At 33.5% G+C, this 25,767-nt stretch overlaps 1 protein-coding gene across 2 annotated transcripts in view; it reads right to left on the reverse strand.

The window, feature by feature from the left end:
- Nucleotides 1–25,767, reverse strand: part of LOC114328870 (titin) — a 189,648-nt gene that overhangs the window by 77,084 nt on the left and 86,797 nt on the right. For both annotated transcript variants that reach the window (XM_028277838.2, XM_028277839.2), the window contains 3 exons: nucleotides 23,913–24,008; nucleotides 18,364–18,480; nucleotides 17,098–17,313 (listed from right to left, as the gene is read on the reverse strand). In XM_028277838.2, the coding sequence (XP_028133639.2) occupies nucleotides 17,098–17,313; nucleotides 18,364–18,480; nucleotides 23,913–24,008 (429 nt within the window). The remainder of the gene's footprint in view (nucleotides 1–17,097; nucleotides 17,314–18,363; nucleotides 18,481–23,912; nucleotides 24,009–25,767) is intronic.

Here is a 25,767-nt window from a genome sequence, read left to right on the forward strand (position 1 = left end):
AAAACAAGTATCAAAAGGTAAAAGAAACAATAATTCACTAAATTTGACCATCGTTCACGCACGGATAGATGTAGTTTAATACTTGTAATTAACTAATTGTACTTTTGAAGAGAGAGAAACTCGAAGGTTAGAATAGAATATCAAAAAATAAATGAGATCAAGGGTAGTAAAAGTCTGTGAAGAACAGATTTGTGAAAAATGAAGCGGTAGTACTTAGGGGCTGAAGCTTCTAAAAGACTGGTATAAAAGAACTTGAATTCGAGCAATAATAACTACAGCCAGAGCGAAATTCAGAACTAAATATTTTAACATCCAACATGAATTATTATTAGAATCCTACGCAGAATTATTTTAACTCTAAGATGGGAAATGTTCGGAAGAACGGAAATATAATGTGGCATGAAGCTAAAAAATTAGTAGATTTCATTCTATGCAGTTTGAAATTCTCATATATTTAAGACCAAACCTGATATGTATAGAATTAACTACATATATGTTTTCAATTCCAAGTGCTTTTTTTAAAATGATTCCTTAGTAACTTATTATAATACGCAAATTAGAACAAATTAGTTAAATATGATTAAGTTGTTACCGTTTGAAAATTACGATTGTGAATGTCATTTATCTAAAGCACTGTCCCGAAGAGAAATATATTTCTAATTAACAATCTATATTCCCATTATTTGCGACCAAATTTAGAAATATTGTTAAATTTTTACTTATTCCACATTTATTTTTTTAACTTTTATTCTACTGAACGTGTACAGATAAAAGTTAACCAAATTTTGAAAGAGATTGATATACAATTGATATATGCCTTCGATTTATTCCAAATTATACATTGAAAAAGAAAACAAACAAAAACGAATACAGAAAACAGTGTAAAAGCATGAAAGACAAAAATGTTAGATCGAATGTTGTGTATGTTAAGATCCACTTAAAAAATATCAACTGGTTCCCAATTCATAAGTTTGTTACCGGAAAGATAAAACAAATTTTGATCCATAAAGCAAAAAACATAAATAATTCTAACAGATAAACGAAAAGTAGAATAAATTAGTAATGGAAAGTTTGTGCAAGGATTGCTCAAAAGTCAAAACATGAAAGAGAGCAGGAAAGCAAAAACATATAAATAATTCTAATAAAAAAAACATGAAGAATACATAGCACATGAAAATAGAAGAATGAAAGGATATTTCGCAAAATTACTATTAAATGAAGTTATATTGAATGTTCCTGCTTTATAGAGCCCTTTCGGTAAGGATCAACAAATGATCAAAACACAAGCCTCTATCTTCCATCGTCCTCACACAACGGTGAAATTCACTAGCGAATCGGGGTTGTATGTATGACGTAAACCTTAAAATATACCGTATACCTTAAAATATGAATACAAACGAAATACTTATGATATTTCATATTTTATAAAACATAAAATAGTCCAGGCTGTATCGTCGCCCCCGTTGGGTAAATTATTTCGATTCGATTTTTTTGCACAAATACTCAAAAAGAGATCCTTATAACAAATCCACAGGATGCCAATTGGTACCGCGGGTCATTCTGAGCAAAAAAGGTATCTTGTGATTTTTCTCTAAAATTGATTGTTGTCGAGTTTAAAATTTGAAAATGGCCATTTTCAAGCCTTAATAACTCGGTTAAAAATAATTATTATGAAAGTCAGAAAGTGACCAAATCAAAGTTTAAAGCCCCCTCTACAAGATCCTGAAGAAATTTTTGTCATTATTTTATTACTAAGCTGCTATTTCTAATTATTAATATCGCGCTAAGTGCGTATTAGGCGGCCGTCAATTGTGAGTACGAAAGAGATGCACCATATCGGCCGTCCAATGGTGAATCTCACTTGCACTCACATTGACGGCCGCCTCAATACACGCTTAGCGCTCATTGTTGATAATTAAAAATAACATCTTAGTAATTATACAGGGTGTCCAGAAACTCTACCGACAAACGAAGACAGGAGATTCCTCAGATAATTTTAAGATAATTTAACCCAATTCACCTAGTCCGAAAATGCTTCCTAAGGGAGCTAGAGCTCTTTGAAGATGGCGTCATGTAATTAGTTTTTCTTAAATACCTCCAGAACGCTTCTATTTAGAAAAACGAAAATTGGTACACATATTTACTTTCCAGAAATGAATCGATTCCATCCATTGCGAATTTCTAGTACACGTCATAGGCGTCCGTTTTGGGTAGGGTAACGGTTATTTTATCGCCTAACTTTTTTGTCTTCAATTTTTAAGCATTTTTGACTCTGAATTATTTAATTGTGAGTTATTCTACTACTAAAAGGTACTCTTAGTTTAAGTCGATAGGATGCGCCGTTTTCTAGAAAAATCGATTTGAAAATTTTTCGTTCCTTGAATTAAAAAAAAAAGATTAAAAAAAAACTATTTAGAAAGATGAAAACTGGTACATTTATTTATATTCCAGAGATTAATCGATTTCATTAATGGCGAATTTCTAGTACCGGTCATAGGCGTCCGTTTTGGGTAGGTCAACAGTTATTTTATAGCATACCTTTATTGTCTTTAATTTTTAAGTATTTTTGACACTAGATTATTTAATTATGAGATATTCGAGTACTAAAAGTTACTCTTGCTTTAAGTTGGTAAAATATATCGTTTTTTTTTAATTTTTTTAACTTTTTTTTTCAAGTTCCCAAAACTAAAAACTTGTAAATCGATTTTTCTAGAAAACGGTGTATCCTATCGACTTAAAGAGTACCTTTTAGTACTAGAATACCTCACAATTTAATAATCCAGTATCAAAAATGCTTAAAAGTTGAAGACAAAAAAGTTATGCGATAAAATAACCGTTGCCCTACCCAAAACGTACGCCTATGACCGGTACTAGAAATTCGCAATGGATGGAATCGATTCACTTCAGGAAAGTAAATATGTATACCAATTTTCGTTTTTCTAAATAGAAGCGTTCTGGAGGTATTTAAGAAAAACTAATTACATGGCGCCATCTTCAAAGAGCTCTAGCTCCCTTAGGAAGCATTTTCGGACTAGGTGAATTGGGTTAAATTGTCATAAAATTATCTGAGGAATCTCCTGTCTTCGTTTGTCGGTAGAGTTTCTGGACACCCTGTATAATGAGAAAATTTTCTTCAGGATCTTATAGATCTAGATCTTTAGGTTCAAAATAGACGGACCACGCTGCAGCGCTACGCTGTGGATCCACAAAGTAGTTTCCGATGATTAGACGTAAATTCCCATGCAAATCAAACGTACCATGTACCATGCCAGACGAGCGACAGTGGCCAGCCACAGTCGCTCGTCTGGGATGGAACATCCACTCCACATAGGAACCCACGGCCAATCATCGGAAACTACTTTGTGGATCCACAGCGTAGCGCTGCAGCGTGTTCCGTTTTTTTTTTTGAACCTAAATCTTTTTGGTCAGTTTCTGACTTTCATAATAATTATTTTTAACAGATTTAATAATCCTTGAAAATTGTTATTTTCGCGTTTTTCAAATTTTAAATCGCATATAACTCGACAACAATCAATTTTAGAGAAAAATCACAAGAGACCTTTTTAGCTCAAAGTGACCCAAAGAATCTAAAAAAAAATTTGTCCGAGGTGAAAAAATTATTTTTGTGAATTTGTTAAAAAAAAACTGTTTAACCAATTTTTCGACCACGGTACCACATACCCTGTGGATTTGTTATAAGGACCTCTTTTTTAGTAAGATTGTGCAAAAAAATCGAATCTGAATAATTTACCTAACGGGGGCGACGATACAGCTGGACTAAAACGAATATTAGAAATGAGCAAGTTTGGAGATTAATTCCCTCTTTTCTCCGGTTTGTGGAATGAATTATGGCAGTATGCAATTTTTTATACTACATATTTCGAAATTTGTCACAAAAAAGGGAACCATATAAAACCAAACAACACGTGACTTTTCTTACTAATCAGACTTATTTGTAAAGCTTTGTTTTCTATGTACAAAAATGTACAACATACTCTTTTACTACTGTCGTCGATGAATTATTCATTATTCAGGTAACTAAAAATAAAAGAAAAAGCAACTTTCAGTTAGTTGCAAGTCGGAAAAGAAAATTGTTAAGATATTCTCATTTATAAATGAAGAATATTAAAAAAATCATAAAAATATAAACCTCGTCGAAATTTGTTATAGTTCGCTCTACATGAAAATCTTTGATGAAAATGTGCAAAATAATTTTTTAATTATAAACAAGGAAATGAAATATTGGTTAAAATCAAGAATTAGTGAATTTTATGACCCTCATAAAAATAACACAATAGAAAATTATTGTCAAACATGTATCAGCAATTACATCTTGTTTAAGGACTTCTTTTTTCGGAGCAACTGAAAGTTGTTAACAACAATTCTTACGTTAAAAAACGGCATTGTGGCAATGACCAGAAGCGCATTCAATAAGATGACAGCACTATTATGCAATGGAAAACTGGGAATAGAAATTAGAACTAGAGTATCGAGGTGCTACGTATTATAATCTGTCCTTTTATATCGAATTGAACTAGAGTATTGAGGTGCTACGTATTATAATCTGTTCTTTTATATCGAGTTGAAGTAATAGGGAACTTGCATAAATTTTTAAATATTAAAATAATATTAAAAAACATAAGGTAACATGATCTTAAAACGCTTGCCTGCAAAAAAAACAAATATTTAAATCCATACGGTTATTACGACGCTTTGAAAATGCTATGAAATTCAAATTTCTTAAGAGGCGCTTGAACATCTTTCTATTGGTCTGACGTCACGGACCACGGTTAACCGGGCTAGGAGTTGAAAACAACGCGAATAGAGTATTACGGAAATTGTATATTACATTTTAATCGTATTTAATTGGAAATTACCAGGTAGTATTTGTATTCTTGTATAGTTCTACAATCAGTAGTTTATTTAGTTTCAAAATAAAATTTATAAATCTTTAGAAATTGCTACTTTCTAAAGGGTTTAAAACGCATAAGTACTATTACTCATGATGGTTTTTCAAAACAAAGCGATTAGGTTATTCTGGGGATTGTAAGGGTAAGTTTAATTTAATTGAACTAACTTGGGGATTAAAAATACAAGATCTTAAACATTTACTAATTAATGGAACAGATTTTGCAAATATTCTCGAAGCATTTCTTTCGCTTATGGCGAAATCATCTCCAAGAGACATAAATGTGTGTCCTGTTATCTTTTTTAGAGTTAAAAATAGATGCATTGTTTGTGTTTTACAATATTTTTCCATTAACTAAAACGTATAAAATGAAGCGTATACAATCTAGGTATGTATTGAAACTTCATCGCTGTACAATTCCGATACAAACTTTTAAATTGTTTTGCTTCCTCTTCTTTCGCATCTTCATCACAAGATACAGAAACACTTTCATTGTACCAATAGTCATCACTCCCTCACTATTATCTTCAAATACAGAACTTCCTGGTTCACTTTTTGAATCTTCAAATATTGTTTCAAGTCTTTTATAGGTGAAGTTCCTGCATCCTTATTATGTATTTGCAATGGCGGCAACCCGACTGTAACACTCCTTTGAAATTTGCACTGAATACCTTTATTGAGATACCGTTTTTTTTTTAGGTAAAGCTGGTTGGTTTAATTCAGGTCCTGATTGGAGTAAGTTTGTGAAATTAGGATCACACTGTCTCTTATCATCATTGTCCTCTAGAACAGACTTAGATGTAGAAGCGACATCTTCAAGAAGCTGTCGTTTAACCCTTTTAAGGGCTGCTTCCCTCATAGGCTGAAAAAGTTCGTTTTCTGTCTGGTTGACAATCAAATAATTGCGGGACAATATTGTCCTTTTCATGATCATTTTTCAGTGCGTAACAAATGATAGGAAAAAGGGTAAGTCCGTGATAATACACATTTATGACATTTATTCTAACATGACATTTTAGTTAAATCTGACAGTTGTCACATTTTATTTTCAATTTGGAATAAAAACCAATCAAATGTGTTTCTTGCATTTATAAAATGGTATTTTCTTTGATTTCTATAGTCTTATAAATTATACAGATTATATTTGTAATATTATTATCTAATTAAAAAAAATTATTTTTTTATTATGGCGCCATCTATCGACAACTAGAATAACTAGAATAAATGTTATAAAAATGTCACCGACGTGCCTTTTTTTCTGTCACATACAATTTAATGCGTTAGAAAGAAATCGAAAAACTGTGACGCACTGAAAGATGATCATGAGAAATACTGTACCTGACTTAATAATTTTGTGACCACCCATAATCTTGAATTATATATATGTTTTGTTCTAGCAAATGGTCAAACTAGTCAGAAACCGTCAGCAAACAGTTGGTCAATGAGAGAACATAATACAGTCACCAGTGCTATCCCCTCTACTCGCGCTGGTCCACTATTCGCTGATGGTTTCAAACCGTTTGAAATTGATGCTAGAACAAACCTATAGTTATCCATGTCTTGCTCCAACTGCAACCAATCAACAAGTTTAAGCAGGCACATTTCATGAAATGACAACTAATATTTTTTCTTGAAACAGAAAATGTCTTATTAGGTACCTAATTAGATAAATACTCACATCGAAATAATCCTCACAGACATAAAGACCTTTGCTACTTTGTGAAATATCCTTTTTATCTCGCAAGCATGCCTTTAGCCATTTTAATCGACGTTTTAATTCTACTTGTAGAGTAAAAATTGTTTGTTGGATGTGCTGACAGTTGTGCTTTGGTATTCCGGTACTACATATATAGTACTTATATAACGCTACGCAGATTTGTTTTCAACTTTGATAAAGTATATTATACACTAAATACAATAATATTGTTACAATACAATACAATAATAACACAGTTATTCGACACGCACAACTAAGAATGGCAGAATGCATAAAAATGCAACAGCTCACCGAACGGGCGAACGAGAACGCAGTGGTTGGTGACGTCAGACCCCAGCTCGCGCTTTTGAAGTTGTTTGAAACGGAAATTTTGCGCGCGGAACTTTGATCAGTTATTGTACGTACACCATTCATTGTTAAGACGTAATATTTTGAATATAACATTTTTAAACATAAATTAACAATTTTATGCAAACATATTTTTATGTGCAAGTTCCCTATTACAGGTGCAACTGAAAAATGAGTTGCCAGCTTTGAGATGTGGTGTTATCGAAGAATGTGGAAAATATCATGGACACAACACGTAACAAAAAGAAAACATTAAGAAAGATGAAAAAGGAAAATAAATACAGACTCAACACCACAAAGGAAAGAAAAATGAGCTACTTTGTTCATATACTAAGAAATGAAAAATCAGTTGACGCGATTGGTTATCCAAGGAAAATGGAAGGAAAAAGAGGACTGAGGAGACGATGCACGGCTTAGTTGAAAAATTGAAAGCAGTGGAGTGGAAAAACAACAATAGAACTCTTCAGAACCGCAGCAAACAGAGTAAAATGGGCCGTGATGATCGCCAATATACTTAAACGATGAGGCACACCAAGAGGAAGAAGAAGATGTACGAAGGATCTTATTTTTATGATCAATGAGATAATCAACAAAGGTTATTAAGAGGACGACAAACATACCTAGCTTTTCTAGGCATTTAATAGACCGGTCTAGTCAGACGCAAAAATACGAGTGAGGTTACAATAATTACCATCAAGCTGAAAATTGGCAGGATTGTTCAAAATACCATCATAAATGAAATCTAAAAAGTCCTCATAAATCCGACCCGAGCTAAAAAAATTACGCGGGGTCAAAGGTCACCAAATATGGTTTTTAGCGATTTTCGGCGAAACGGTAAGTTAAATCATAAAATTAGTACTAACAAAAAATGTAGATTAGATAATTATCTATAAAAAATATCTTAATACTTTTTTTCGTAAGAGCCACCGTTTTTGAGATACAACGATTCAAAGAGTTGAAAGAGTTCTAATCGTCATAATATGTATTAGTACACCACGTATATACATCGCTGAAGCTGTAATACAAGTAAACATAATATTCCAGGGGTGGCCAAGCTTCTTGATATTCCGAGCCACTTTTCCGAAGTTGAAATTTTTCGCGAGCCGCAATTAAATATCTACGTATTCAAAAATAAAACTTTTTGAACAGAACTACATTTATTGAAAACAGAAATAAAATTACGCAATATTATCTAAAACTGAATTACATTTGTTTTCCTTCTTTTGACAATTTTTTTAAATTTGGTGAATAATTTGTGGCAGCACTTCTCAGTAATTATTTTTGAAGCCGCGTAAAATGACTAAAATGTATAATCCAAATTACAAATTATATCCGTAGCAATAGTTAAGCCGGTCACTCACGATACTGCGGCGTCGTTCAATTTTGTCGAATTCAACTAATTGGCAACAATTTTGATCGTGTGTGACCGTTCATCCAACAAAATTGTTACACTTTTACCACAAAGAGACTGGCCTATCTGCTGCAGTACTGCAGAATTGATATCATCGATGGTTTTATTGAACGACACCGCAGTACCGTGAGTGGTCGACTTCAAAATCGGTCTTGAGTCGGTTGATTACTGACTTTTATGTCGCGCCACTCTTAATGTTCGTTCGGGATATTTTCGATTGTCATATCATTTTTAGCTCGGATGGAAATGGAATTTGTTATAAAGTAGCATTTAGTCTTTCATATTTGTTGTCAGTGATTTAAAAACATTTTGAAACACATATGGAACCATAATAATTTTTTAAAATAATAACACAAAATTGAAAATGAACTCGGGTACATTTATCGAGAGCCACAAGCAATCCTTCAAAGAGCCGCATGTGGCTCGCGAGCCGCAGTTTGGCCACCCCTGTATATTCTATCGGTCAACTTAACTTATATTACACATAATATTATAAGATATTATAAATGTTACAGCTTGCAGTCTACCGAGGGATGCAATGTATAAACTTTATTACAGTGCCAACAAAAAATCTTTACAAGGTGAATGTAACGCGAAAATAAGAATTATTATTTCAATTTTACGGCTTATTCCCAACAAAAACAGTTAATTGATATGAAAAAGTATTAACTTATAATAATTCTTCTTACTTATGCGTCTTATTCAATTTGTAAAGATGGGTTTTGTCGGAATAAACAATGGCTATCGGTACGTCGGCTAATCTAATCACCCTACTTATTCTTTTCTCAGAAGGGTTTGAACATAATAATGAAAGCAACTTTCTAGGCAAAATGTTTATTGCTAAGTACTAATAAACATTTCAATATACAATAAACTTTATGCAAATTTAGTTTGTTTACTATTATGCAAATTACACCGTTATCTTCCTGGGTGGCGAAATCCTTCAGGTAGATGACACCCTCGAGGTATTAATTAGTCTGGAGTACTACTACGGAGTGAAAATACGTGTTAAACCTAATTTTACTTGAATGTGCTGAAGTTTAAAAAAAAACTAATTCAACTCCACAAGAAGTTATTTCCAACGGAATTAGCTTTCTTCTCTCTATGTATGGAGGGCCTAAAAAAACTACGTGCTTAGATAAGTTTCGATATGCATGTTACTGTAAAAATACTCGAAATAAAAAATAAGTGCAATGATCTTGTCTTCCTCCAACCTCAGCGACTGCTCATCAATATCTTTTTCGGGTATATTACCTCTAGTTCAAGTGTGGCTTGGTTATCAGCTAGATCCAAAAGACTGGGGATGGAAATTAGTCGACAGTTCATTAGAAACAATTCAAACTTTACTCCCACCTGCGCCGGAAAAACTGCCGAACACAATTTTTTGCAATTGTAAAAAGGGACGTAGCGCTAAATGTGGTTGCAAAAAAGTTGGACTGTTTTGTTCGATAGCATGCACTAATAATAATTGTCAAAACCGGTCGTGCTACAATGTTAAATCACCAACAATTGAGGATTCATTTGATTCTATTGAGGAGCGATGCGATGTGTCATTATTGGGGCAATTTACTTACACCCAGGATGAACAAGAAGAAGAAGAACTAAAGGTGAAGAAGAGGAAGAACAAGGAGAAGAGGAAGCAGAAGTATTAGAAAATTATGAAGCAGTTGGATAAATTTTCCTTTTTTTAATTTATACCGCTTTTTATAACTTTTATCATTTTTAACCCTTGCCAATATCAATTTTTCAGTAGCTTCAAATTAAACAGAATCATAACAGATCTGTGGAATAGGCCTGCTGGGGAAACCACGTTAAAAAAACGCGCTAAGTACACTACCTCAAATGTGGTGTGGAAACGTGTGCGCATATTATGACGATTACAACTTTTTGAATCGTTGTATCTCAAAAACGGTGACTCTTAGGAAAAAAAGTAATGACATTATTTACAGATAATTATCCAATCTACATTTTTGGTTAGAACTAATTTTATGATAAAACTTACCGTTTCGCTGAAAATCGCTAAAAACTATATTTGGTGACCTTTGACCCCGTGTAAATGTTTTAGCTCGGGTCGGATTTATGAGGACTTAGATTTCATTTATGATGGTATTTTGAACAATCCTGCCAATTTTCAGCTTGATGGTAATTTTTGTAGCCTCGAATGTGTAAGTTGACCGGAGTATAATATAATTATACGAGTTATTCAGTCATTATACAAGATCACGAAAAATTGCATAAAAATATTATATCAGAAGAGTTCACAACGAGGGATGCAAGACAAAGGGAAGTTGACTTTATTATTTATTAAGTAAGTTCATGGATGACATCACAAAAAAAAACAAAAACTAAGCCATTAGCCAAGGTGTATAGGATATAGGACATAGGGTACTTAAATCTACAAAAAAAAAAACATAGACATCAGATTGCAGATGATGTAGCAATACTAGCATCATGAGAAGAAGAGATCCAAAGACGTGTAACAATATGGACCAAAGCTTTAAACAAATAGGACATGAACATCAACAAGGTGAAATAAAAAGTGGTGGTCATAGCAAAAGACAGAGTGAACATATAAGTTCAGATTGAAGGAATACAAATTAAACAGGTGAAAACGTTTGAATACTTAAGAATAACAATTGAAGAAACTGGCAGACAAGAAGTAGAGATAAATAAAAGGATAGATAAAGCGAATAAAATATAAGAGGCCATAGGAAGCACAATCATCAACAAGAAAGAAATAGCGAAACAATATCTTACATGTGAGTGAGCTTCTTCTTCTTCTTCAAGTGCCATCTTCGTTCCGAAGGTTGGCGATCATCAGGGCTATACGTATTTTCGAAACTGCTGACCGAAACAATTCGTTGTTGCTACAGCTATACCATTCCCGTAGATTCTTTAGCCAGGAGTTTCGTCTTCTTCCTATGGACCTATTTCCTGCTATCTTCCCCTGCATAATTATTCGAAGCAGTTCATATCTTTCGCCTCTTGTAATGTGTCCCAAGTATTGCATTTTTCGTTTTTTGATCGTAAATATGACTTCCTTTTCTTTATTCATTCTTCTCAAGACCTCGACGTTTGTGACTCTCTCCGTCCATGATATTCTCAAGATTCTGCGATACATTCACAGTTCAAATGCCTCTAATTTTTTGATATCAATCATTTTCAGCGTCCATGACTCCATTCCGTAGAACAGCACAGAAAGTATGTAACATCTCATCAGGCGAAGTTTCATTTCAAGGCTCAAATCTCTTCCACAGAACACTCTCTACATTTTAGTGAATATGGATCTGGCTTTTTCAATTCTTATTTTGATTTCTGCTGAGCTATCGTTGTCTTCATTTATAAAAGTGCCTAAATATTTGTATTTGCTAACTCGATCGATAATTTCATTGTGTAAATATAAATTTTGGACATTTCGTGTTGATTTCGATATTACCATAAATTTAGTTTTCTTTATGTTCAAAAATAGTCCATATTCTTCGCTGCAGTCTGCTATCTTATTCACCAATGTCTGTAGCTCTTCAAGTGTTTCTGCGATCAGAACGGTGTCGTCGGCAAATCTCAGATTGTTTAATCTAACACCATTTATTTTAATACCTATGGATTGCTCAGCTATTCATTACGTCTTCGGAATAGAGATTAAACAGGGTTGGTGACAGTATACACCCTTGTCTCACACCTCGCTTTATTTCAATTTCTTCAGTGGTATTATTCTCTACTCTCACTACTGCTTTCTGATTGTAGTACATATTTGCTATTAGTCGGATGTCTCGTTTATCTAAATTCTTTTCTGCCAGGAGTCTGATTAGATGATCATGCCGAACTTTATCAAAGGCCTTGTTATAATCTATAAAACACATGAATACATCTTGATTTATATCAAGACATCTTTGAGACATAACGTTCAGTGCAAACAACGCCTCTCTTGTTCCGAGTCCATTTCGGAATCCAAACTGGGTATCATTGATGTGAGTGAGCCCTGGGTACCAAATAAGCAACAGCAAAGTAAGATACAGGCGGCTGAGATGTAATATTTACGAAGGATACAGGGAGTAACTAAAGGAGATCGGGTATGAAACAATGTTATAAGACAAGAGATGACAAGAGAAAAGATGCAGTTAATTTGGTGGGGTCATTTGCAGCAACTACTAAACACTAAAGGAAACTAAAGCGTAATGGAAAAAGAAGAAATGAACACTTAAGGAGACTTGGAACGATGTGATATCAAAACAACCGGACAAAAAAGGAGTTACATGGAGAGAAGCAAAGGACATGTCACAACTTAATAAGATCTGGAAGTGATTTATACACAATTGAAATACAGTGCATCAAAAGAAAATAGAATGGCAGTAACTTATACAAATTCCTTACATTGAAAATGTACTGTTTTATTACCTTAAAATATTTAGTTTTCAGTTTCACTTATTCTTTTTTACTTAAAAAATTTTCGTACATACTTTCAGTTGTCCTTAAATTATAAGAATCCAAGTATGTGGACATTCATCCAGTATGTGGATATGTTATGTTTCACTAATGTCCTTTTTATATTCGCAATTTTAAGTCACAATGACGACCTCTCGTGGATTACGGCGGAACTAGATTCAAGAGAGCTTTTAATGTCAAATCGTTGTCAAATTTGTAAATTTCAAAGGCATGAAAAAATATTCATTGTTTATTTTTACACGTTTTAAATTAATTGCTAAATACTATTAAATTATGAACATAGAATCTTTAAGTTTTAATAAAAGTTGGCGTCGATGTTATATAAAAATTTGTAAAAAAAAATCTGCTGATGGAGTACAATTGCATTTTTTCCACTTTAAAAAACGGAGCAAATATTATGGATAGAAGCTTATGATTTAAAGAAATATAACAAGAATTTTTATATTCACCGTAACCACTTTAAAAAAGACGATTATTACATCACTGCACGTAAGTAATTTATACAGGGTGTAACAAAAATACAGGTCATAAATTAAACCACATATTCTAGGATAAAAATTAGTTCGAATGAACCTAACTTACCTTAGTACAAATATGCACATAAAAAAAGTTATAGCCCTTTGAAGTTACAAAATGAAAATCGATTTTTTCGAATATATCGAAAACTATTACATATTTTTTATTGAAAATGGACATGTTGTATTATTATGATAGGAACATCTTAAGAAAAAATTATAGTGAAATTTGGACACCCCATAAAAATTTTATGGGGGTTTTGTTCATTTAAACCCCCCCAAACTTGTGTGTACGTCCCAATTAAATTACTATTGTGGTACCATTAGTTAAATTCAATATTTTTAAAACTTTTTTGCCTCTTAGTATTTTTTCGATAAGTTAGTTTTTATCGAGTTGGGGCTTCTTTTTTAATATGTTTGCATAAAAATTTTATTAGGGTTTTGTCCCTTTAAACCCCCCAAATGTTTGTGTACGTTCCAATTAAACTATTACTGCAGTACCATTACTTAAACACAGTGTTTTTAAAACTTTTTTGCCTCTTTGTATTTTTTCGAGAAGGCACCTTTTATCGAGATGTGGCTTCTTTTTTAATATGGTTCAAAAAATACCTAAAAATGTAAATCATAAATAAATCATATTATGTATTACCAAGTCTCCATAAACGTACTTAACCATATACAAATTGTGGTGGATTTGACAAATATTCAAAATATCTCGATAAAAACTGACTTTTCGAAAAAGTACTAGGAGGCAAAAAAAATTTAAAAACATTGTGTTTAACTAATGGTAATACTACAATCATAATTTAATTGGAACGTACACAAAAGTTTGGGGGGGTTTAAAAGAACTAAACCCCCATAAAGTTTTCATGGGGTGTCCAAATTTCACTATAATTTTTTCTTTAGATGCTACTGCCATAAGAATGCCACATATCCATTTTCAATAAACGATCTGTAATAGTTTTCGATTTATTTAAAAAAATCGATTTTAATTTTGTAACTTCAAAGGGCTGTAACTTTTTTTATGTGCACATTTGCACTAAGGTAAGTTAGGTTTAATCGAACTATTTTTGGTCCCAGAATATGTGATTAAATTTATGACCTGTATTTTTGTTACACCCTGTATATTAATGATACTTATTTAAAAATATGAACTTTTTTTTCATATTGTATTACATGGACTAAAAATATATCCTCTGTTATTTTTACACTAAGATATGTACACAGTGTACATAATTCTATCACAATCTTTTATAAAATTATTAAATCATCAACTTATCCCGACACCAATATAGTCCTGTCGCCAGGGGGGGTACAACGGCCTCCTTAATTCAGATGGACTTACCCAAGTTTTTTTTATATATTTTGACCCGTAGAATACGAATTTTTTGGGTAACAGTTGATCCGGATGTCGATAAGATTGTTATAGACAAAGAACTTGAGGAATTACATAACAGCGATTTCTCACAAAACAAAACATCTTTTTGTATTTCTTGGGTCATTTTAAGCAAAAAATATTCCTACAAGTTTTTTCGTAGAATGCATAGTTTTCGAGATAACAGCGGTTGAACTTCCAAAAAATCTAAAAATTGCAATTTTTGAACCCGAATAACTTTTGATTAAAAAATAAAGTAGCAATTCTGCTTACCGCATTTGAAAGTTTAAGTCAAATTATATCGGTTTGCATTGCTAAAAATTAATTTTTTTATTGGGAAACAAAGCTATAAACACATAGTGTTTCCCGTGCCTAATACATGCGTTTTAACGCATGCTACGTAGAAATTGCCTCGCTTGCACTTGTAGCTACTCTACCTACTCGTTCGATTTTAAATGAGAAATCATTGAAAACATCACTCGCGCACTAGGTTTTTATAGCTTTGTTTAACAATAAGATAATAAATTTGTAGCAATGCAAATAATCAAAACCGATATAATTTGACTTTAACTCTCAAATGCGGTAAGCAGAATTGCTACTTTATTTTTTAATCAAAAGTTATTCGGGTTCAAAACTTGCAATTTTTCGATTTTTTGAAAGTTCAACCGCGGTTATCTCGAAAACTATGCATCCTACGAAAAAACTTGTCAGAGCATTTTTTGACTAGAATGACCCAAAAAATACAAAAAGATGTTTTGTTTTGCGAGAAATCACTGTTATATAAATCCTCAAGTTCTTTGTCTATAACAATCTTATCGACATCCGGATCAACTGTTACCCAAAAAATTCGTATTCTGCGGGTCAAAATATATAAAAAAAACTTGGGTAAGTCCATCTGAATTAAGGAGGCCGTTGTACCCCCCCTGGCGACAGGACTAATATGGTGTAAGGGAATTTGATTATATATTATATAAATCATCAACTATATATTTTTAGCTTGCATAATGGTAAAAGACGATTGAAAGTCAGTAATCCCATCGATTATTCTGATGCGTTTATACAATTCTCCATACATCAATGGCAAACGTGATTTTTATTCAAACGTGAAGATTCCATGTTAATCATTTTATAGTACCCAACAATCTAAAACATGTAAACATAAAAAATATTTTTTCGCGCGTTAGAAATTTCAAAATTTGACATTAAAAAACCCTCAGAACATAAAATAAACTTTATGTTCTAAGAAAACCCACATGAAACTGGTTCCGCCGAAATCTACAAGAGGTCGTCATTGTGACTTAATATTACAGTGCGTCCATAAAGTAACGCATAAATTCATTATTTCGTAAACCGGCGACTTTAAGGAAAAATCACGAAACAGGTCGATTTTTATTTTTAAATTACGATTTTTTGGCATATATATCATACTAGTGACGTCATTCATCTGAGCGTGATGACGTAATCGATGATTTATTTAAATGAGAATAGGGGTCACCTGATAGTTCATTTGAAAGGTGCTCTATTCAGTAATATAAGCATTAATATAATTGTTGTCCAAATTTTTTTTAATTAAATTGACAAAAAGATGAATGTATGTAATTTATTTAATTCTAAATATATTTTACTTCTATCAGAAAACAGAAAAATGTTTTATTTGAAAAATAAACATTGATTTTCGCTTAAATGAAATGTTTAAACTACCAAGAGGCAGGTGGGTTGCAGCTTTAACATTGAATTTAAGCAAAAAACAATATTTATTTGTCAAATAAACGTTTTTTCCTGTTGTCTGACAACAGTAAAACGTATTTTGAATTAAATATATTACATACATTCTTCTTTTTGTCTCAATTAATTTATTTAAATTTTATTCTGTCAAATGACTACCTATTAAACAGAAATGTCAAAAATGTTGTTTTAGACTATTACAATCTTCCGTTAAGAAGATTCAATAGAAAATTTTTTTTCTGCACAGACGTCAGGTCAGAAAGGGTTAAAGTCGCCGGTTAAATGAATTTATGCGTTACTTTATGGACGCACTGTATATGAAAACGCGTGAAGATGGTTTGGCATGGTGATCAATTTATAATTACATATTGTTATAACATAAAATCTAAATAGTATTAAAATCTAATATTTCGTTACGAATTACTACCTTAGGTTTGCCCAAAAGCTTTAAAATTCTAATGTTTAATCTTCCAATATGCTAGTGTTCAAATATGTACAAGAATTCAAATTATATAATTTATTCTTTAACCTTTACTATAGATAGAGGTCCAAATTACTAAAGTAACAATTGACGGAAAATCTTAAATATAAAATTACAAAAAATGTTCACCAAAGATTTCGTAAATGCACAAAAATAAAATATCAAAAACTCACCCTTTCTGTTAGTGATCTGTTTCCCGCGCCCCTCATACTGCCTCTTCCCCTTCCAGAACCGCGCGACTTCCTTGGTTTAATACCAAGTGTATCACATATAGACTGACCTCCTCTGCAACTTCTTTTCGGCCTTCCTGACTCTATGGGCTTCTCGGCCTCCTTGAGTTTTGGCGAATCTTCTGGATTTTTAAAATCCTCTCGGGGTTCTAAAGGTACCTGTAATAAAATATATCTTAAATGGAGTGTTACATTGAAACGCTTTCAATTTGTTTTTCTACGTATTTTTTATGTTTTATTACACCTTTTTCTGATGACTATTATTTCGGACACACTTTTATGCTTATTATTATTATTTCATTTTCCAAAGAGTGTCGCCATGAATAGGTTGTACATAGGGATGGACTCGAGCCGAGCCCAGCTTTTGACAAGCTTGAACTCGGCTTGAAATTTCAAGCAGAGCTCGAGATAGAAGCTCGGCTTGAACTTCGAGCTGCAGGTTGAGCTCGTGGCTCCGCTTGAATATTTAGAGTCGAGCCGAGCCGGGCTCGGCTCGGCTAACCTTTACTTAAAAGAATTGCCAGAAGTCATACTTATAATAACATGCATGCGTGAGCCACCAAAAAGATATGGATAAAAACCCTTTAAACGTTACAAGATCCTAAATGATACTACATATTGTAAATAAAAATAATGGATGTTGCAAATATTCCTCGATATTACCCAGGGCAACAGAGGACTCTAACCCACGTGGATGTAATGTCAAAGGGATGAACCTCACATATTGAGAGTTGAATGTCAACTGAAGGTAAAGGAACTTTAGAAGTACATATGTCAAAGACAAACTGTCAATGCAACGTTATGAGCTGTTTTATTGTTACTTCAGCCAACGAATTTAAAGTTTATGTTGATATTGAACATTTTCTTGGTATATCTACCTTGACCTACTTAGGTGAGTTCTCCAGCGTTAAAGTAGTATTAAAAACAATAATTTTAGAGTAGCTGAATCCGTAACAAACATTTCTGAAACATTTCTTTGATATCTTTATTTTGCCTTGTTGTTTTGTATGCTATTGATTCCACTGGTTTTCTTTTTATCACAGTCGCCTACTTATTTTTATATTTAATATTTCACGGTCATATAATTAATAAAATTTCAGAATCCAAGACATGGAAAATGAAAAAGGAATAATAAAACTCGAAGCACGAAGATCTTTGTCATTCATTTCAAAATCAGTTTAATCAATAATTTAAAAAGCAATAACCTACCTTCCTTGGTCTTCCCATCTTTTTCTTAGGCACGGGCGAAGCAGTAGCTGAGTCTGTTTCGGTAGCAGGCTCGACAGCAACGGGCTCAGGTTCTTTTTCTTTGGGGGGACTAATCGTCTGTAAAAAGATGAAATAATCACGGTAAAACAAATAACAGGCGACGATATTAGCTTTTAAATTCATTAATCAAAATAAGTACCTCATTATCGACAATAGTTTTTACTTGGAAGTTGAAAGGGTTCATCACTAGAAGTAAAAATGTATATAAGCGATAGGACTGACTATTTTAATAACCTTTATTGATTTTGAATTTGTGTAGTAAAACTATTTGGCAGCTTCTAAACTTGTTCTACACTCCTCATTATTTGCCAACTGCTGTACTTATCCTTAACCCCAACACGGCGCGTCCCAATGGCTGATAGGGAACGTTCCTGTAGATATACAGGACAGGTACGAATAAGGCTTCGCCAAATAAGTACCGGCGGATCAACTGAGGACATGACACAGGACAGCAGCTGTGTCATTAGTGGCTCGCGGCTAAGGAATACAATTCCTAACAGGTGCGGTGCCATAAAGTCGCAGGCGACAATCAAATAATGATTTAACCGGCTGCGATACTGCGAACCTAAACCTAAATAAAAACCGAATGTGCTACGGTATAAGCAATCAACCGTTACCAGGAGGTACGGAAGGGCACTCTATTGTCCTGGGATTGAGAAATCGGCCCCGAAGGCGGATGAGCTGAAAATTCAGTCAACGGCAGTGGAATCAGGAAAGCAACGGGAAACTACCTGATTATAACTTCCCTAGTAACTCATGATGACAGATGTTAATAATGTAAATATATTTACTAATCATGGGACTCGGAATCCAAGATTCGGCGTGGGAAACAGCAGGGTTTCTCCAGTCGTCAGCAAGCGAATTCCCTGTAATTCATCAAATTTGGTAATAGATAAGGAATGTTTAATAGCGACTTGGAATATTACAAGTATGTTTGAATCTGGAAAGATTCACAATACGATCAAGGAAATGCGAAGGTTAAATATAAATATCTTAGGTATAAGCGAGATGAGGTGGCCAGGTTCTGGCCATATAACGTTAGATAATTATGAAATTTACTACTCTGGTGAAGAAGGTCCGCAACATAGAAATGGTGTGGCATTTATTTTAGAACAAAATGTCGCAAAATCAGTAAAAAATATCGTGCTATACTCAGATAGGTTAATAATGTTACAAATAAAAACAAATCGTACAGACTTAAACATCATTCAGGTATATGCACCTACACAACAATATGACGATGAAGTTGTCGAAAGCTTTTATTCAGATCTAGACTATTTATTATCACTCACAGGAAGCCAAGATATAAACATTGTATTGGGGGATTTCAATGCCAAGGTTGGAAGAGGTAGTGAAGAAGATGTCGTTGGCAAGTTTGGTTTAGGAACGAGAAACGACCGTGGAGATAGAATGATTAGATTTTGTGTAGAAAAACAATTAGTAATATCCAACACTTTTTTTGACTTGCATAAGCGACGACTTTACACCTGGAAATCTCCTATGGACACTTATGGAAGAATAGTAAGAAATCAAATTGATTATATCTGTATATCAAAAAGATATAGAAATGCTATCTTGTCCTCCAAAACCTATCCAGGAGCGGATGTACCCTCCAACCACAACTTACTAGCAGCTAAAGTATTACTTAAATTTAAAAAGATTAAAAAACCCAAAATATCTCCTAGGATCAGCAAAGATAAACTTTGCGGTATTGAAATATTAACCGATAAATTAGAAGATCAGTTTCAGAAATTGGGAAATAAAAATTCAGAAGAACAATTATGGGAGTCATGCAAAGAAACATTGGAAAAAGTCCAAGAAGACCATCTAATGGAAAATCAGCGTAGGAATAAGCAACAGTGGATGACAGAAGAGATATTGAATTTAATGGATGCAAGAAGAAAATATAAGAATGCTAATCTGACAGAATACAAAAAGCTTAACAGTATGATTCGAAGAAAAATAAGATCAGCTAAATCAGAGTGGCATAAACAACAATGTAAAGAAATTGAGAACTACGAGCGTATCTATGACGCATTCAATATGCACAAAAAACTGAAAGAAGTTGCAGGACTGAATAAAAAATGTAATCCTCCACTAATCGAAGATAAAAACGGAAAAATTATAATAGATATCGAAGGTCAACTAATACGATGGACAGAATATATAAAGGAATTATTCGATGATGAAAGAAGCGAACTAGAAACGCTAAATGACATAAGCGGTCCTCCAATAACTAAGGAAGAAGTGCAATACGCTATAAAGAACGCAAAAAACGGGAAGGCGATCGGACCAGATGGGATTTACGTAGAAACACTAAAGCTTTTAGGTGTCGAGGGCATTAAGATACTTACGAAATTGTTCAACTTAATCTATTAAATCATAGCGGAAAAATTCCTAAAGATTGGCTTAAATCCTCATTTGTTGTACTACCAAAAAAACACAGAGCCACAAAATGCAGCGACTATCGCACCATCAGCCTAATGAGTCATGTATTGAAAACGTTTCTTAGAATCATTCATCAAAGAACATATAGAAAAATTGAGGAAAGAATCTCAAGTACTCAATTCGGTTTTCGCTGTGGCCTTGGAACGCGTGATGCACTATTCGCAACACAAGTTTTAATTCAAAGATGCAGAGATGTAAATCATGACGTTTTCATGTGCGCGATTGATTTTGAAAAGGCCTTTGATAAAGTTCGCCATGAAAAAATGCTACATATTCTCAAAACTACCGGTCTGGACGGTAGGGACATTAGAATAATCGCAAATTTGTATTGGGGCCAGGCTGCATGTATTAGGGTTGCGAATCAGTGCTCTGAAGAAGTAAAAATCAAGCGCGGAGTTCGACAAGGCTGTATATTGTCACCAATGTTGTTTAATCTTTACGCTGAAACAATCTTAAATGAAGTCTTGGAAAACGCAAAAGAGGGAATACTCATTAATGGTATGCTTATGAACAATATCAGATACGCAGATGACACCTTGTTGCTGACTGGATCAATTGAACATCTTCAAGCGTTATTAAATCGAATGGTGGTATTCTGCGCGATATATGGACTCAAACTCAACGCAAGAAAAACAAAGTTTATGGTTATTAGTAAACAGGCAGCCGTAAATAATAATAACTATAAAGTAACAATCGGTAATGACTCAATTGAACGAGTTAGTAATCTTGTATATCTGGGTACTCACATTAATGAAAGCTGGAACCCTAGTACAGAAATAAAAAGTAGAATTGCCAAAGCAAGAACAAGTTTTATGAAATTTAAGAAAATCCTGTGCAGTCATGATCTAAATTTGGAACTTCGCATAAGAATGGTCCGATGTTATATATTCCCAGTACTACCTTACGGGGTTGAAGCATGGACACTGACAGAATCGCTTTTAAAAAACCTAGAAGCATTTGAAATGTGGGTCTACCGCCGTATTCTGAAGATCAGTTGGGTAGAAAGAGTCACAAACGAAAGGGTTTTGCAACGTTTGAATAAAAGTTGCGAAGTAGTGAACACGGTTAAAAGGCGCAAATTGGAATACTTTGGTCATATAATGCGTCACCCAGAAAAATATGACATACTTCACCTTGTCATGCAAGGTAAAATAATGGGAAAAAGAAGTGTGGGCCGCCGTACAACTTCTTGGCTTAAAAACCTACGCCAATGGTTTGGAAAAACTAGCACTGAACTATTTCGTGCGGCTGTAAATAAGACAATGATTGTTAATATGCTGCGCAACATGAGAGCCAACGATCGACAAGCGGTCTCGGCACCTTAAGAAGAAGAAGTACTTATCCTTAGATACTGATAGTTACTCAGCACGGTCTTACAGATCGTTCAGTTTTTTGGACGGATTGAAGTCTACTTCTATAATAACTGTTCGACTTCATCTCAAATCATATATTTGCAATATGATTGTTTACTGTATTGTGACATATAAAAACTGTAAATTTTACCTGTGATGAAACTTTTCAGAAATGGTTCCGAAACTATCAGAGGGTCTCGTTGGCTATCAGAGAGTCTCGTTGGCTACTTTTTTCTTGCCGTCATAAATATCCCTTTCAGCACGTAGCCACACGATTGTGTGGGTTTGTTTTGAAACGATATAAAACTGCTTAATCGTAAAATCTAGCGTTCATTACGAACGACGATGGTCGTGTAGGTTCAGTATTGTGTTTTGCGCTACCCGACGCGATTGTTAAGTTTATTTTGTTTCGACAGTCACAGCTTGTCTTGCAAAAATGGCGGCTCGTCATTTCCGTAAGAAATATAAGTAGGTTTTTGTTATTAAAAAATGTCAATAATAAAATGTAAATGCATGTAGACTACTAACACATGTCTGTAGAAAACACCTATACATACATATTTTAAAAAATGAATATTAATAACCTTAGAATATCCAATTACATTACTACTAACACGATTGTGTGGGTTGGGTGATCGTTATTGAATTTCTCTTTTTTTGAAGATTTTGACTTTAACAAACCAGAAGATGTCGAGGCATTAATGAACATTATAAATTATGATTCAGAACTAGAAGGCCTTAGTGATGACTCAGATTCTGATCTGACGTGGTGTAAGGAGCTAAATAGCCTTCCCAAAAGCCTCGGAGACAGTGATTTCTCGGATTCTGACCAAGAAGAAGATACTCGTGAGAATTCCCTAATTCCAAACAAAAACCCGCCTTTTCAAAATGACACTGAGGTTCCTGGTCCTTCCGGTATAAGTGCAGCTCCCGTTTTAGATCAACCACAAACTACTGAAGACCTTAGTCAGCCTTAACTACAGCCAGATTTTGCAGAAGATCGGGTTGTAAAAGCAGAACCCGTGTTCGATGTCTTAAGTGCAATGTTTATCTATGTCTCACCAAAGACCAGAACTGTTTTTTGAAATTCCATACAAAATAATAATGTGTTGTAATGTATTAGATTTTTATACCATTTGCTTAAAAAAAACCCAGCCTACACAATTGTGTGGGTATGTTATTTCTAGACACCCTGTATAAAGAATTATTTTATTATTTTTCCTGTATTACTTTACACATAAGAACATAGAGTACAAAGTTTCGAAATATTTGTTGAACATTTTTTGTTGCCGTGCTGAAAGGGATATACATAGATGAATTTCCAGTTTTACCAGAATAAAAACATTAATTTAACAGAATAAAACTCCAGGCCGTTTATTTGCCCCTAAGTTGGTAAGATAGATAAAGGAATGTTCTGTGTATAATGATTTCATTAACATGTTCTTCTGACTTTGCAGTATCGCAAACTTAGATCTTCCTAGAACATCTTAGCTTTGTTCAAACGAAGGTTATGTTCCGGTTTTATCCTACTAACCTAGATAGGATTTCTTTAGAATTGATATTCGTGAGCCTCACCAGACTTTTGTGAAATAGTTTCCAGAAATTCTTACATTTACATTATACCGATTTGTAAGTAAGGAATATTAAATCTGCGCCGGGTTGTGCGTTTTCTATATAACAAAATCTTACCTTGCGAGGTCTTCCTAATTTTTTCTTCTGTGTAGCTGCTTCTTTTTCTGCAATCGGTTCAACCTCTTTTGGCTGATCTCCTGCAGGACTTAGCGACTGAAATTTGTAACATATTGTATGTAGAAAATGTAGAAAATAATAAATAATTTAGGCAGTTTGGTTTGGTTTATAAATAAGGATTGCCCAAGTACAGTTTTTTTACTTCTCTCGACAATGAATCGCATTTATATACAATCGGTTTTTAATAGAAAATAAAAAATATATACAAAAATATAACAAAGTTCCGTTATATAATTTTGTTTATTAAATGGTATAAAAATATATAAAATAATATGATAATATCATATTATATCATATCGTCGCCTTAGCACTATAACTTGATAACTCCAAAATTGACGTTTTTGAGATAACTAGTTCACAAGATGTATTTTATTTGCCTCCATATTGTGTAAAAACTTGATAACTCGCTCCAAACTGGTTAAGTATTTATTTATGATTGACGAAAGTTGATAAAACTTAAATGCCCCTAATATTCACTGCTAAAACTTGACAAGATCAGTTATCAAGTTATTATTTAATCGAATTAATCGCGAATGCGACATACACTGAATGCTACAACTAGCTAACTTTAGTTATCTAGTTGTAGCACGTGATTTTCTAAAACCATTGAGCTTACCACGTAATTGCTATCTATTGATTCGGTTCATGTTAATGCAAAAATTCGAGAATTGTTAGCAGATCTGGCAACCTCCATGGCAGAGGACTAATTTTCACCAAAATAATGCTTAAAATATTAGTTTTGTTACAAAAGTTCACTTAGATGCAACTTGACACGACATGCGACATTACCAAAAAATGTTAACATTATGGTAGTGTTAAAAGTTGATAACTTTACTTTTTCATGTTATTTTCCATATTGGAAAACAAATTTGCATCGTATTCCTAAATAGATCAGTAGACAAAAAGTTAAGGAACAGTATTTTAGAGCTACAGAGTTAATTCCGTAGCAGCACAAATATCTTTAAAATCTTTAAACCCGTTTATCTCAGAACTACTAATTTAGAGTTATCAAGTTATGGTATTAAGGCGACGATATTATAAAATACATATTATTTTTAATACATTTCTCGATACACCATGTTTTCGACACCATTGCATCAACACTCGGAGACTCTTATTAGTTTTTCGTGGGGCCCATAAAATCTGAGAAAAAATAGGAAGAACCGATTCTAAGCACCTCTCAGCAAGCATTGACTGTGGAAACTCTACGAGAGGAGGAATAGGCTTTCATCACCCCTGATGATGTTAACACTGAAAGCAGAAAAAATAGTCTGCATATGTATATAAACCTGGAAGTCATCGTCTAGAGTTAGAGTGACGAACACCCCCACTATACCCCGTTTTTAAACTAGGAGTAAACTCAAAAGACAGATTCACACCCAGTGTCACTAGAAAAATCACCAGATTCATTTTCTGTTTTGGTTGACCATGTCGGCCTTCGACGGTAATCCAGTAATCAGTATCGGACAACTTATAAGACTAATAACAATAATACGTCGCTAAAGAGTTATAAAAACAACAGTTCTTTTATACAGATGGAGACTAAAAATCTAAAAATTAAAGGGAATAACGTAGAAAATACAAAAAATGCCGATATAACTTAATTAACCTATGAATTTTAAGTGTCAGTAGTGTCAAAATTTCATTAATGTTATCTAAGGATGACATTTATGCAGAGGTGTAACCAGGATGATCCTAAGGGGGGGAAGGTTACAACTACTTGATGGTCTCTGGGGGTATGGAATAGTAATGGTGTTAAGCGTATAGAGCTCCAAGTACACCCAAATGGGGGGGT

Source organism: Diabrotica virgifera, chromosome 1 (assembly GCF_917563875.1).
Source record: "Diabrotica virgifera virgifera chromosome 1, PGI_DIABVI_V3a".
Classification (NCBI taxonomy): Eukaryota; Metazoa; Arthropoda; class Insecta; order Coleoptera; family Chrysomelidae; genus Diabrotica; species Diabrotica virgifera.